Below are 14,638 nucleotides of genomic sequence, written 5' to 3'. Positions count from 1 at the left end.
ACACTAAAAGAAGCGTGCCACGCAGCGCCTCTGCCCTGGTGCTAAACAATGGCAGGGTGTCAGCCGTGGAAGAACTGTGCCTGAACGGAACAGAACAAGGGCCCCAAGGGACCGTGTCTGGCGAAAAGAAGGGCAGCCCAACATGGACGAAGAGGAGCACAACGATGCAGAAAAACGCCCCTGTGAAAGGCAGGTGAGGCAGAAGCCTCACGGTAAGGAACCTATACCGATGCATCGAAGTACTACGGACATCCGTAGACCACAACCTCAAATGAAAGTGCAATAGATCTAAGCCAACCTGTGGGTCGCATACAGCAGAAAGAGAAGACAGAGTGATCCACAGAAGATCTTCTGTTAGGAATTTTCCACAGGAGCGTACCAAGCCTTCCCTGTAGGAAGGCAGCTACACAACAGCCATCAAATACTCCACATAGGGTAAGTCTCAACCCCGGCAAGGGGGCCTCCTCTGGAGCCAAGCTCACAGACAGAGGACTGCAAGAAGGTAGAACCAGCTGTACCGACCAAGGCAAACATGGCAAAGCATCCGCCCAGACCATTTGGGTATTCCGTCATGAACCCAGGGTCCAAAATAAAGAACAAGAAAAGGCAACAAAGTCACACAGCGTGTCACAAAGACAGGCCACAAGATCGAGAAAGCCTGGCCGCAAGGGCCAGCTAATCACGGGAGACCAGACAAGAGGCGGGAGACCGCTAAATCAGCATGACAATCAAAAAGGGCCACACCATTGAATGGCAGATCCCGCAGAGCGTCCCGAACGTTGTCGGGAAAACGACTATCGCGCAGCCATGCATGGCGGCGCAAAGCAACCGACCAGGCCATGGCTCTACTAACAGTCGGTAGCGCCTAGGGCCAATCAAATGGAATATTGTGCCAATCCCCGGCCATCAAGAAGAAGACTATGCAAGTCAGCTCGGGGCCCTTCTGGGAGAGAAGGAAGAAGGAGATCAACCAAGTCCCAAAGGGCAAAGGAAGAACGCGCGAACACACAAGACGTGTTCAAGGCACGGATTCCAGCACTGGCGGAGGCAAAAATGTTGCGCCCACATGTCTCCAGCTACCGAGACTCCCTATTGGGAGGGAGCAACGGCAGAGCGAAAGAAGGCTGCAAGGCGAAAGCCGCCTAGACAACCAGACCTTGAGCCCTAGGGTGAAGAGACAAGCAGACCGGATCGTCTGGGGCCGGGCGATGCCGGCGAGCAATGGCTCTATCCACAGGGTTACCAGAGGAGGGCCGTGCCCAACTACCAAGCACGTTATCAAACAAGGACCCGCCAAGGGGCAGTAAAGTCTCCACATCCACAGGCTCCATGTGGAGGAGATCCAGTAAAGGATGAGTGGGTAGGGAAACCCCAGGGGGCTGCAAGCAGAGAATATCCACAGCCCTGCGAATAGCTCTCACGAAGGCCGCACTAGCCTCCGTCGCAAGTCAGTCAGTCGGGAACGGTTAAAGGCTAACCCGACCACTAGAAAATAAAGGCAAAGCAGCCTGGGGTTGATCCAAAGGCCAAGGAACACTAGGCACCTGTACCAATGGGCTGTGAAACAACCCTGGGCTTGGTGAGCCCAATGGGAGCACATCCTCCTGCAATAAGAGGAGCCACCGGCGCCGGCCGAAGCAGAGACGAACAAGTTACTTACCTTCGGTAACGCTTTTTCTGGTGGATACAGTATCTGCCTGTGGATTCCTCACCTTGTGAATATCCCCTGCGCCAGCAACCTTCGGAAACTTTTGTAGCAGTCCACGCAGATGTGGTCGAAGGCGACGTCACAGAGACACGGCTCCGCTCGCGACTCCACTGACGTCACCGGCTCCATAAGAAGACCCCATCGGCGTGATGACGTCAGTTCCGCCCCTTTTTTCCGTGCCTTCGAGGCACATGGACGGACTGACACCAATATGTACATAAACAGTATACACAGTACACAATATGCATATCAACACACACAGTGTGGAGAATAAACATCAAAGCACTAGAAATAACATAATGCCCTTGACAGTAAAAAACACATTTGAAACCATCAATAGAATTACAGCCATAGAATTACTGGTATAGAAGGATGGACAACGGGGAGGCGGGTGGGTCAGTGAGGAATCCACAGGCAGATACTGTATCCACCAGAAAAAGCGTCACCGAAGGTAAGTAACTTGTTCTTCTGATGGATACATCTGCCAGTGGATTCCTCACCTTGTGAATAGATTCCACAGCAGTCCCCACTCCCGGAGGAGGGTGTCCATCCTTCTATACCAGAAAATCCTGAAGAACAGAACGAGCAAAATGCCCGTCCCTCCTCACCTCAGTATCTAAGCAACAATGTTTTTCAAAGGTGTGAAGGGAGGCCCAAGTTGCCGCCCTACAAATATCCTCCACAGGAACCCCCCTAGACAAAGCAGAGGTGGAAGACTTTGCTCTAGTGGAATGAGCTCTTAAACCCTCCGGAGGCTCCTTACCGGTCAAAGAGTAACAAATCTTGATGCACAAGACAATCCACCTGGAAAGGGTGCGCTTGTGCACCGCTCGGCCCTTCCTGCAGCCAGCAAAGCCCACGAAGAGCTGATCATCAATTCTGATGTCCTTCGTCCTGTCCAGGTAAAAGCTCACCGCCCTCTTAGGGTCCAAACGGTGAAGCCTCTCCTCCTCCTTGGAAGGGTGAGGGGGAGGATAAAAAGAAGGAAGGGTAATGGATTGCCCCAGATGGAAGGGAGTTACCACTTTAGGCAAAAATGCAGCCCTGGTCCGGAGCACCATTCGTTCAGCATGCACAGTCAAGAATGGGGGTTTTGAACTAAGAGCTTGAAGCTCACTTACCCTCCTTGCCGAGGTGATTGCAATGAGGAAAACCGTTTTAAACGATAACAGTCTCAAGGGACACTTATGTAAGGGCTCAAAGGGAGAACCCATAAGATAAGTCAGTACAAGGTTTAAGTCCCATTGAGGTACAATAAAGGGAGTAGGAGGAAATTTATTTGTGAGGCCCTTGAGAAACCTAAGCACAATAGGTGATTTAAATAAGGACGGCTGATCCGGCAGGCATAGGAAAGCCGACAAAGCCGATAAATATCCTTTAATTGTAGCCACAGCAAAGCCTTGCCGAGCAAGAGAAAGGGCAAACTGCAGAATGTTAGACAAACGAGCCTTCAAGGGATCAATTGACCTCTCTCCACACCAGAGAAAAAATTTAGACCATCTATAGGAGTATATGGATTTGGTGGAGTGTCGCCTGGCCGATAAAATAACATCCACCACATCTGGCGGGAGAGAAAAAGAATTCAGGTTGCCCCGTTCAATCTCCAGGCATGAAGGTGTAAGCTCTGGAGGTGGGGGTGTAGAACCTGCCCCTCCGACTGCGAGAGGAGGTCTGCCCTGAGTGGGAGACGGAGCGGAGGGCACGAGTAGAGGTGGAGAAGATCTGTATACCACACCCTTCTTGGCCAATCCGGGGCGGTCAATATGACTTGGGCCCGGTCTTGGCGAATCTTCCTCAGAACCCGAGGAATCAAGGGTATGGGAGGAAACGCGTAAAGGAGTCGAGAGCCCCAACTCAACTGAAACGCGTCCCCCAACGCTCCCTGCATCGGATACTGGAGACCGCAGAATGACGGGCAGTGAGCATTCTCGTGAGTGGCGAACAGGTCCACCCGAGGAGCTCCCCACATCCGAAAGACATGACGAACTACCTCCGGATGAAGCCTCCACTCGTGGTCGGCAGAGAACTGCCGACTGAGATTGTCCGCACGCACGTTCAGAACCCCGGCCAGATGATTTGCCATCAGACAAATCCGATGGTCCTGAGCCCAGGACCATAGACGCAGGGCCTCTCTGCAGAGACAAAGAGACCCCACTCCTCCCTGTTTGTTTATATACCACATCGCGGTAGTGTTGTCCGTCAGGACTTGAATAGACTGACCGCGAAGGGAAGGGAGGAAGGCCTTGAGTGCCAAACGTATTGCCCGTAATTCCAGAAGGTTGATTTGCAGCAACCTTTCCTCCGGAGACCAAAGACCTTTGATCTCCAGATCCCCCAGATGAGCACCCCACCCTAGAGTGGATGCATCCGTTATCACTGTGGTCACCGATGGAGGTAAATGAAAGGGCTTTCCTTGGGACAGATTGCCCTCCACGCTCCACCAAGACAGATCCACTGCAGCTTCTCTGGAGATCCTCACAGACTCCCTGAGATCTCCCCTGTGCTGATACCACTGCTTGCGGAGGCACCACTGGAGTGCCCTCATGTGCCAGCGTGCATGGTTGACCAACAGGATGCAGGAGGCGAACAGACCGAGCAGGCGAAGGACCTTCAGAACTGGAACGACCGCTCCGTTGAAAAATAAAGGAATCATTTCCTGAATGTCGAGAATCCTTTGAGGAGGAGGGAATGCTCGACACACAGTAGTGTCCAGTACCGCACCTATGAACAGGTTGCGCTGAGAGGGCACCAGGTGAGATTTGGGCACATTGATCGAAAAACCCAATTTGTACAACAGCCGAGTTGTATCCTGCAGATGGCGCAGCACCTTCCCTGGCGACTCCGCCTTGATCAGCCAGTCGTCTAAATAAGGGAAAACTGAAAGCCCCGACCTTCTGAGATGGGCTGCCACCACCGCCATCACCTTTGTGAAGACTCGTGGTGCCGAAGTAAGACCAAACGGGAGGACCGCAAACTGATAATGTTGCGACCCTACCGTAAACCGGAGATACTTCCTGTGCGACTTCAGAATGGGGATGTTAAAATACGCATCCTGCAAGTCGAGCGACACCATCCAGTCCTCCTGATTCAGCGCCTGAAGAACCTGCGCAAGGGTGAGCATCTTGAAACTTTTCCTGTTTCAGGTAAAAGTTCAGGATTCTGAGGTCTAATATCGGACGCAATCTGCCGTCCTTTTTCGGAATCAGAAAATACCGGGAGTAGCATCCCTGACCCCTCTCCTGCTCTGGGACCACCTCTATCGCACCTTTCTGAAACAACTTCAGGACTTCCTCCTGCAGGAGAAGACGGTGGTCCTCCGAGCAAGCCCCTTGGCAAGGAGGGTAATTTGGGGGGAATTCCCGAAAGGGAAGGGCGTACCCATTTTCTACAAGATCCAGAACCCAGAGAGCTGTAGTTACAGATTCCCAATCTTGTAGAAAATGGGTAAGCCGGCCCCCCACAGGACCAGCATGATCCGGAATGTCGAATCTAGGGCTGCTTTGCGGTGGTGGGAGGGGCTGAGGAAGAGGAAGAGGAGGAGGAGAGTTGCCGGCCACGTGAGCGACCCCTAACTCTTCCTCTATATCCCTTGGAGCCTTGCTGCTGTTGCTGCTGCTGCTGCTGGGTTGGTCTATAAGAACGAAAACTCGCCCTTCCAAATCCTCTGTACCTCTTGAAAGTACCTCTCGGCTGGGATTGAAGGCCCAACGACCTAGCCGTAGCCTTACTCTCTTTGAAGCGCTCGAGAGCAGCATCAGCCTTCTTCCCGAACAGACCAGACCCATCAAAAGATAAGTCCAATAAAGTTGACTGGACATCAGAAGAGAATTCGGAGGACTTAAGCCAAGCACCCCTCCTGGTGGCAACTGAAGACCCCATGACCCTGGCAACTGAGTCTGCTGTATCCAGGCCACTCTGAATAACCTGGCGAGCAGCCGCCTGGGCATCCGATAGAACTTCATTGAAGCCTCCTCTATCCTCCTCTGACAGTTTTGGCGCCAACTTTTTAGCCGAGTCCATAAGCGCATGGATATAGCGCCCCAACAGACAAGTCGCATTTGAAGATTTTAATGCCATACTGGCTGATGAAAAGACCTTCTTGGCCGATTGGTCCACTTTTTTCACCTCCCTGTCCCCTGGGACTTGAGGAAATGCCCCTTTCGACCGTCCAGAACAAGCCGCCTGAACTACTAGGCTTTCAGGAGGAGGATGTGAAGATAAAAATTCAGGATCCCCTGGAGCCACCCTATACCTTCTTGCGACTACCTTGGAGACTGCAGGAGCTGAGAAAGGCTTGCGCCATACATCCAGCACAGGTTCCAAAATTGCTTCGTTGAAAGGCAACAGAGGCTCTGAGACCGCAGTTGGAGAATGCAACACCTCAGTTAAAATATTAGACTTGAATTCGGTGGATGGCAATTGAAGGTCCAACAACTCCACAGCCTTTCTAATTACTGCATGATAGGGTGCTGCGTCTTTAGAGGGTTCGTCTGATGGCGGAGTGATCTCCCACTCCGGAGACAAATCCAGATCACTTGCCTCCTTCAATTCGTCGAACACCTCATCGGATTCGACCAATTCCCCCTCTTCAGCCTCTTCCATCAGAAAGCGTCTCTCCTCCAGCACTCTCTGCGCCTCCCTTCTCGAACGGATCCGCACCTGCGGCGTCGGCGGCGCCGTGTTCGAATCCGACGGCGCCGGCAGTGGCGTCGAACGCGGATCAGCTGGAGCAGCCGGCGTCGAACGAAGTAGAGTCGGCGCTGGCGAAGAGGGAAGCGGTGTCGATGTTCTCGGCGCCGGCAGCTGCCAAGACGGCGTCGCTGGGAAGAACGGCATAAACGGTGCTTAAGGGTAAACCTGCAGCACTCCCAGATTGAAAGCCATTGGACCCATCGGACCCATAGGTATACATGGCCCGTGAGAACACTCCATACATCGCATTGAGATAATGCGAGGGGTCCTGACCTGGAGTAGGGAAAGCAGGATACTGGTCAGGAAGCACCGGACTCGGGTCTATCGGCGCCGACGGTGGAGCAAGCGGCGTCACAGACTCACCCGGAGCCTGACGATCCTCATCCTGGGCCGGAGTCGGAGACGGAGCCGGAGGACTTGCAGGATCTGGAGATGGAACCGGCGCCGGAGATGACACCGGCACCGGGGATTCAGCCGGAGCCGGCGAAGGCACCGGAGAAGATGGAACCGGAGGCGAAGTCGGGACAGGAGAGGGAGACACTGACTCTCTCCAACGTCGAGCTGGCGATTTCGACTTTGACGTCGAAGCTTTATGATGCGACAAATTCCTCCTCTTTTTCTTATGCTTCTTGCTCATTGAAGCATGTCCCGAAGTCGACTTGGAAGCCGACCTCGACCTGGATCTTCTTCTTCCTCTTTTCTCCTTCTTCTTCATCCGGGCGATAAAGAGCTTTGCTTCTCTCTCCTTAAGAGCCTTCGAGCTCATTTTCCTGCAACTCGAACAACCTCCCACATCATGGTCCGAGGACAAACACCAAACGCAATCGTCGTGCGGGTCGGTGATGGACATGTGCTTGCCACATTCTCGGCAAGGCTTAAACCCAGACTTCCTTGTCGACATTTTTAGAAGATAGACAGAGAAATCCAGAAAACATACAAAGTAACCAGAACAGCTACCAGTAACGATTCCCGAAATCCGTTGGCGTCGTCGGCGCGGAAAAAAGGGAACTGACGTCATCACGCCGATGGGGTCTTCTTATGGAGCCGGTGACGTCAGTGGAGTCGCGAGCGGAGCCGTGTCTCTGTGACGTCGCCTTCGACCACATCGGCGTGGACTGCTACAAAAGTTTCCGAATGTTGCTGGCGCAGGGGATATTCACAAGGTGAGGAATCCACTGGCAGATGTATCCATCAGAATACGTCGGCTGGACGTCAAAAACCTCCAGAGGGGAGTCGATCCGGGTGCGGATGGAAGGCGACTCGACCTCCACCGGCGGGGAGGAAGGAGATCGACAGGGCGTCGAACGCCGTACCGCAGCTGACGTTAGTGTGGAAGCCGCACAGGGCTATGCGTTGACTGGGCGGGCGGGCAAGACTGACAACTGGGATGCATCTCTGGGCAGTGTCCTGTCGACGTCGTATCGACTTCGGGGCCGGAGTTGATGCACTCAGTCGGTGCCGAGGACGAAGCCGCCGGCAAAGGCCCGACATGAGTGCCTTCCTCCTCTGTGGGACCCGCAGGTGCACCAGGGAGAGGGGGTAACCCAAAGAAAGACTGCAGAGCCTTTGAATAGGCCTCCATTTGGGACCGTGTCGCTCGGACACCCGGGAAGGGTGGGTATGGAGGAGACAACTGCAGGGTTCCAGTGCCTGGCAAGGACCGAGAGCAGCGGGCCCCAGTGTCAAGCTTTCGGGAGAACGACCTCCACGACTTATGCTTGTGCTTACCCGTCTTGGAACGGCATCTGCAGGAATGGCCCTGTGAGCAGGCCCCATCCCTACAGTGAGATCGGCAGCGTGAAAGCGCAGGATCGGACATCTGGGCGGCCAGCAGCTTCATACGACGCTCCCGGAGGGACTTAGGTTTCATTTGTTGACAGGCATCACACTCTTCGGAGTCGTGGTGCACCACCAGGCACCACATACAAATCGCGTGCGGATCCTTAACAGACATTTGCCGTTTGCAGGTCTCACACGCCTTAAATCCCGATTGCATCGCACACTGTTCCGCGACGCTGAAGACCTCGCATAAAATCCCTGAAAAACAGGCCAAGGAACCGCTGGTTTTCCTGGACCCGTGTTGGGACACTGAAAAGAAGAAAACGGACGTCAGCGCGCCAGGAGGTGCATATATGGCTCCACTGACGTCACGTCCGTGGACGACGTCAGGGCGGAGCCGTGCGGCGCCGACCCGCGGCGCGCAGAGTTGCTGCTCCAGAAAGTTTTCCGGAACCAGTCTGACGCCTGGGGATATTCTAAGTTAAAGAATCAGCGGCTAGATGTCTCTATCAGATACTGATTTCCATTCATACTAATAGAGCTCAGTGTCTTTAAAGGTCTATAAACCAGTTGTTCCCCGTCAGTAAAACATTTATTACATTATGTCCACATCGTGGTTTCTTAACTACTCCACTTGCCTGGAAGTCAAGATGTATTATAATATGTTGGGTGACAATAAAATGCTTAACCAAAATGGACAAATGATACTTGGTAAACAGTTGAATCACGTTAGATTATGTGCATCTGTGATTTTTACGTCTGCATTTGTCCAATGTAGACTTTATTGTAGCACATATATTACATAGCTTGAGTCACAAGTAGCTAATTGTCAAAAATGTATGCCTGTATTAGGACAGAGATGTATTAATGTTGGGAATGTTGTATTCTTTCTTGATGTTGGTAATAATTCCGGTCATCCTGATTTTACTAATGGTTGAGTTTGTTCCATTAAGCCTTCAAAAATTCACCTTTCTAGTGTATGCCTGTAAAGCATTCTCAGTGCATGTTATTGCTAAGCATCCTTGCTATAAAAAATGACAAACATAATTCTTTAATGTGTTTGGGGCTTTCCAGGTTGAGTGCTTCTTCATGTGTAATTCAAGAAATGCCTGATCCAATATTTCCTCTCTGCAAACTTGTTTAAATACCCGTTTCTCTCTAGAGTGCAATTTTTCTTCCGACACTATTTTGTTAATGCACAGTAGATGGTTGTAAGATAAATTCTAATTACAAGGTTTATGGTGGAAACGGGATGTCAGGACAATGCAGTTTTAACAGTAAGCTTCAAATATACCTCAGTTTGAAGACTGTTATCCTATCAGCATACAAATATATCAAGGACACATGCAGGGTTTGCTTTGGTTAATGCATGTACTGTGTTAACTATTGACTAACATTAGGTAATTCTGTATTTGAGCCAGACCAAATTACCAGCACATTGCTTGCATAAGACCAACGTATCACCGAGGTAAAGTTCCAATGTGCATTCTTCAAGATGTGTTCTTCAAAAATATACATATGTATATACACGTATATATATATATATATATATATACACACACACACATATATATATATATATATATGTACACACACATATATATATATATATATATCTGAACGTCATGTTCCTGCTCATGGCAATCCCAATATTTCATAGAAAAAAATCTGTACAAATTGTGAATTAGGGCTAAACATGTATTAAAACTGTTAAAAATTAAAAATCATAACATTTTAAAATAAACAGTGGTGACAAATCGAAATGTCATCCAATGAACTGTGGAGGTGAAACTGTAAGAAGTAGGCCTGGGCAGAGTTCACGGAGCTATGGAGCTCCGCAAAGTGACAAAAACTCTGCAGAGTTCCGCAAGTGGCGGAGTGCAGCACGATCTTCCTGTCGCTTGAGAAGAAATTCTACCCAAGCAGCAGCGTGCGCTCCCCAACTTACCATTGGCGAGCACGAGCGAGGAAAAACTCCATAGCACTACGCGGAGTTGAGTTTTCTACACTCAGCGAGCTGCGCTGAGTGCAGAAAACTCCGCAAACGGGGCGGAGTTCACCGCTCACACCTAGTAAGAAGTCATGACAACTACATTTTTTCCATGTTTTCACTGATGCTCCCTTCTTAAAAGATGACGAGTCAACCGGTGTAACACATTTAGATAATCAAGTGGAGACAGCCTTTCCCAAACAATCTTGTCATGACATGTCTGAATTGATCCACAACAATGTAAGCAATGCAATGACAGCACTCTCAGTACATGGGCACTCGCAGTAGGTGAACTGCTTCCAGCAGGGGTAGCTGAAAGTAGATTGATTCTGATAAATGAGAGGGTCAACAGATTGCTTCTATAACAGTTTGTCAAAAGGGGAGGGACAACAGATTCCATATGAGATTAAATTTGGGTAGCACATCATATGGGAGCAAATAGGGGGGGGGACACGTCATAGGAGTCTTTCCTGTGCCATTCTCTGGTGGGATCGCTGTTATTGCAGAACCACAAGTGTAGAACAGTGTTGATCCCAGTGAAAATGTTACTCCATTGTAACATAGAACCCTTATTCATTTGTGTGCAAACCAAAATAATAGTATTTCAGTGCTTAACTTGCGACTCTGATAGTGGATACCTTCACCAAAGTGTCCAGGAAATAGCAGAGGTTTCTTTCTGACAAAAACGTGTATTTCCTGATTTCGCATGGCATAACAGACCATGGAAATGGAATTTTTATGCCTCAGCCAAAGCTTCATATAAAGTGAACTGATATTGTTACTAAGACAAACCTGGCAAACCTTGAACACCAACAATGTAGGCGGGCAAGATTGAAGCTGAAATACAATGAAAAGGAAACATTCACACAATGATATGTACGTAGAAACTATAGCATGGACAGGAAAAATGGTGCTGGAGTTGTCCTAGTTGCAGCCTTGACAATGCCATATCTAGTATAAGGGGTGCTACCATGTTTCAAAGTCACACTGTCCACTTTTAGCTGCTTGAGTCTCAGTTTGATAACAAGGATCATTCGAGCTGTTGCGAAGCTGTGAGAGGGAATATATTTGCTGATGAAATAGACCACTCGAAGAAAACAAATACCCTCTGAGAAGAAACTGCATATTTGAAAGAAAACAGGAAGCAAAGAAACAAACAAACATGTTTAAGGACTTCAAAGGAATAGAAAGGGAAGACAGCAATGAATATTTTTAATATAATCCATAAACCGATTAAAAGTGCAGTAATTCTGCAGATGTTGTTTGCCTACAATAAACTGTGTCAACGGAAACCCTGTATTCTTTTGTGAAATATGTTTTCTCTTAATGCTGAGAATTTTTGAAACCTTTAATGCCTTTCAAACCTTTAATGCGGTGTCAATACACCCTTGAAAAACAATTCATAACACAGTTATTTATACACTTCAACTTTCGCCTCTGTAGTTGCACACGTGTATCTCGAACTGGGCTCCTAAATGTGTCCCATACATTTCATTTAAGTATATGTGAGGTGGCTTGGTCACAGTGTAACAAACATTTTAGCGGTAACACTAGTCAAAAGCTAAATATTTTTTTAAAAAATGTGTTAATCTCTCTGAGAGATATGCCCATTATTTCAAAGGATGGGCTCACTGAGGAAAATGTTAGTAAATCTATCAGAAGCATCTGTTAACAATACTTCAGTCCTCAAATCTTTGTCCAAGAACACAAATCAGAACACAAACAAAGCTACGGTTATTGCCAATTCAGTGATGGCAATACAAATTAATGTGAGGGGATTCAAATTCAGTTTACAGGTTTTATTAAATGGGTCTAGCTACTTTCTTAAATATAATAAATAAAACACCCAAATTAAAACATATCTGCAATTACATTAGATGCAAAAAAGCATTTGAAAGAGTTAATTGCCTATTTTCAGTACAAGCACTTAAATGACACGGTTTTGGGCCTAACTTTCTTTTATCTAATTTCATATTATACTCTTATCCTAAATAGTCTGTCATAGTTCACAGTGTACAGTCTTCTTATTTTCCACTATAGAATCAATGAATGAATGAAACTGAGACTTGTAAAGAGCACGGCGACTCAAACTAAGCATCCTAGAGCTAAACTCACACGCACATCCTGTTTGCCTAGACCGATGCAAAAGAAAGAAATGAAGAGGCAAGTTAGATTAGACCATGACACAAATCATATGGAACAGAAAATAGCCATGTTTATAGGCTCTCCTTAAAACTGACTTTATTAGTTATAAGTTGAAGAGGAGCCGGAAGTTGGTTCCAGGCCTTAGAACCTAAAACGGCATAGGACTTTCCACCAATTGACTTTAATCTGAAAGTGTGGGGTTTCAACAGATTGGAGGTTGATAATCTGAGAGTTCTCATAGGCCTATATTGCAAAAAACGATTAGATAAGAATTTTGGTCCCATAGCATAAAAAGACCTAAAAACAAAGACCAGTGTTTTCAAAAGAACTCTCTAGTGGCTAGGCAGCCAGTACGATTCTCTAAGTGCTTTATAAGCAGAACTGTTCCTAGGAAGTCTCAGCAATAGCCTAGCTGCTGATTTCTGGACAATCTGAGACAACAGACAGGTACTAGAAAGGTTGTACTCTATCCCCTTTACTTTTCATCATGACTTTTGAACACTTTATACTCCAAATTAAAAACTGAGCACTTTACTAGTTTTAAGGTCTGAAACAAACACATTAAATTAACTGCTGATGCGGATGATATACTGCTATTTATGTCAAATCCCCAGCTCTTGTTATCAGCATTTTTAAGTGAACTGGATTCCTCTTCAAAGCCATCTGCATATAAACTAAATGTAGGTAAATCAGAAGTTTTTCCCATTAACAAATTTCAGCTTATATAAGGTTCTTGGATCTTCAGGTATGGACAGGTCCAAGTCAAATACTGAACATAAGAGGGAAAAAGACTTACAATCTGAATGGCCCATTGCTCTATGGGATAAAATAAAGGCTAAGATACATTCCACCACTCACTCAGCAAGTTTGACACAAACCATATATCTCTTCCATAATAGACTTTATTATACTCCTAGCATAAGTTCAAAATTCTTTCTAGCAGGTCAAAGTTCCTGCTGGAGATGTGATAATGTAGATGCTAAATATTTTTTTTTATTCTAATATTGGGAATTTTGGACCAGTGTTTGGTCAAAGATTGTTTTCATTAATTACACAAGTATCTTCCCCCTTTTCCATTCCCATTGTTTTTATGGGTAAAGTACATGCAATTATTATTACAAATATGTATAAAGCACGCAGATACCCCAAGGGGTTTCCCAGCACAGGGCGGGAATAGGGAAAAGAAATAAAAGATGTACAAGAAGTTAGAAAAGGGAGGTGTTTTGACCTCTACAGAAAGCAAGAAGTGATTTCAAATATCTCAAGGGAGTTGGCAGGTAATTCCATACAATGTGGTCTCGATGTAGTATTTGGTAAATCAGGAGATTTGCTAATTGCAATCACTCTACAAGTTATCACTAGCAATTTTAAATCACATAAGCGGTCTGTATGCCTTTGTTGGAATCTAGTGTGTCATAATCATTGATTAGACCGGTATAAGCTAACATCGTTACAATTAGCTATTATACGTGATAATATATGGTTACCAGTAACTAACTATTGGTCCTAAGTTGCTTCTCAGGTTCATTAGTGGGTTTTAGCTATTTCCTCATTTTTATTCCTATGCTATAATATAACTATTTATATAGTTGTAAATTTGCTTGTTCTATGTTGAATATTTATTTCAAAGAACTGTAAAAATATATTTTGTCTCTTTTTTCTCATACCTTGAAAACAAAAAAATGATGTGCTGTTCTTTTATTTCCTCTCAAACCTCAGTCTTCATTTCTCTATGTTTTACATTTCTCTCTGCTATTTTACTTTTCTCCTGGAAAGCACTACTTATTTCCATATGCCAAAGTCTTTTGGTATTCGTTATTTTATTTACTAAGATGTCACTTACAATCAATGTAGAAGTGTAATGAATATTCTTTATGTTTGTTCGATACCGCTATACTTGTAGATTATCACTTGGCATTGATGCCTGTGACACATTTCTGAAGCAACATGGTGGCAAATCGAACACCCTGAACAACACGAACAAAAGAATGAAGTAGTCACATATTGAGTTGCTCCCAGCATGCCTGTGAATTGGAACTCAGTCATATGCATGAGTGCATATTTAATACCATGGCGTCTATTAGCAGCGTTGTCTCAAGAGATGAATGAAACAGACCAACAGAGTGGTAGGTAGTGCACTCGATCTATCAACTGCCTGTGCAATGTACTAAATGGAGTGGTATTAATTTCAACCTCAGAAAAGGTCCCACTAGTCTGCACTTGACATGCATGTTTTCTCGATAAAAACAAGATCCTTGCATTGGCGTCTGAACACTCCCTTATTACAGATGGCTAATAATGCTGCTATTTGTCAAATACAGTTA

The 14,638-nt window shown here is 46.8% G+C and overlaps 1 protein-coding gene across 7 annotated transcripts in view; it reads right to left on the bottom strand.

Moving 5' to 3' along the window:
• RALGAPA2 (Ral GTPase activating protein catalytic subunit alpha 2) overlaps positions 1-14,638 on the bottom strand; it is a 1,855,355-nt gene that overhangs the window by 1,147,896 nt on the left and 692,821 nt on the right. For 4 of the 7 annotated variants that reach the window (XM_085612410.1, XM_085612406.1, XM_085612409.1 and 1 more), the window contains one exon: positions 10,962-11,006. The exons of the other annotated variants lie outside the window; for them this stretch is intronic. In XM_085612410.1, the coding sequence (XP_085468536.1) occupies positions 10,962-11,006 (45 nt within the window). The remainder of the gene's footprint in view (positions 1-10,961; positions 11,007-14,638) is intronic. 7 annotated transcript variants of the gene reach the window in all.

The sequence above is a fragment of the Triturus cristatus genome, chromosome 6 (genome assembly GCF_964204655.1).
Source record: "Triturus cristatus chromosome 6, aTriCri1.1, whole genome shotgun sequence".
In the NCBI taxonomy this organism is placed as follows: domain Eukaryota; kingdom Metazoa; phylum Chordata; class Amphibia; order Caudata; family Salamandridae; genus Triturus; species Triturus cristatus.
This window is presented reverse-complemented; position numbering and strand designations above follow the sequence as displayed.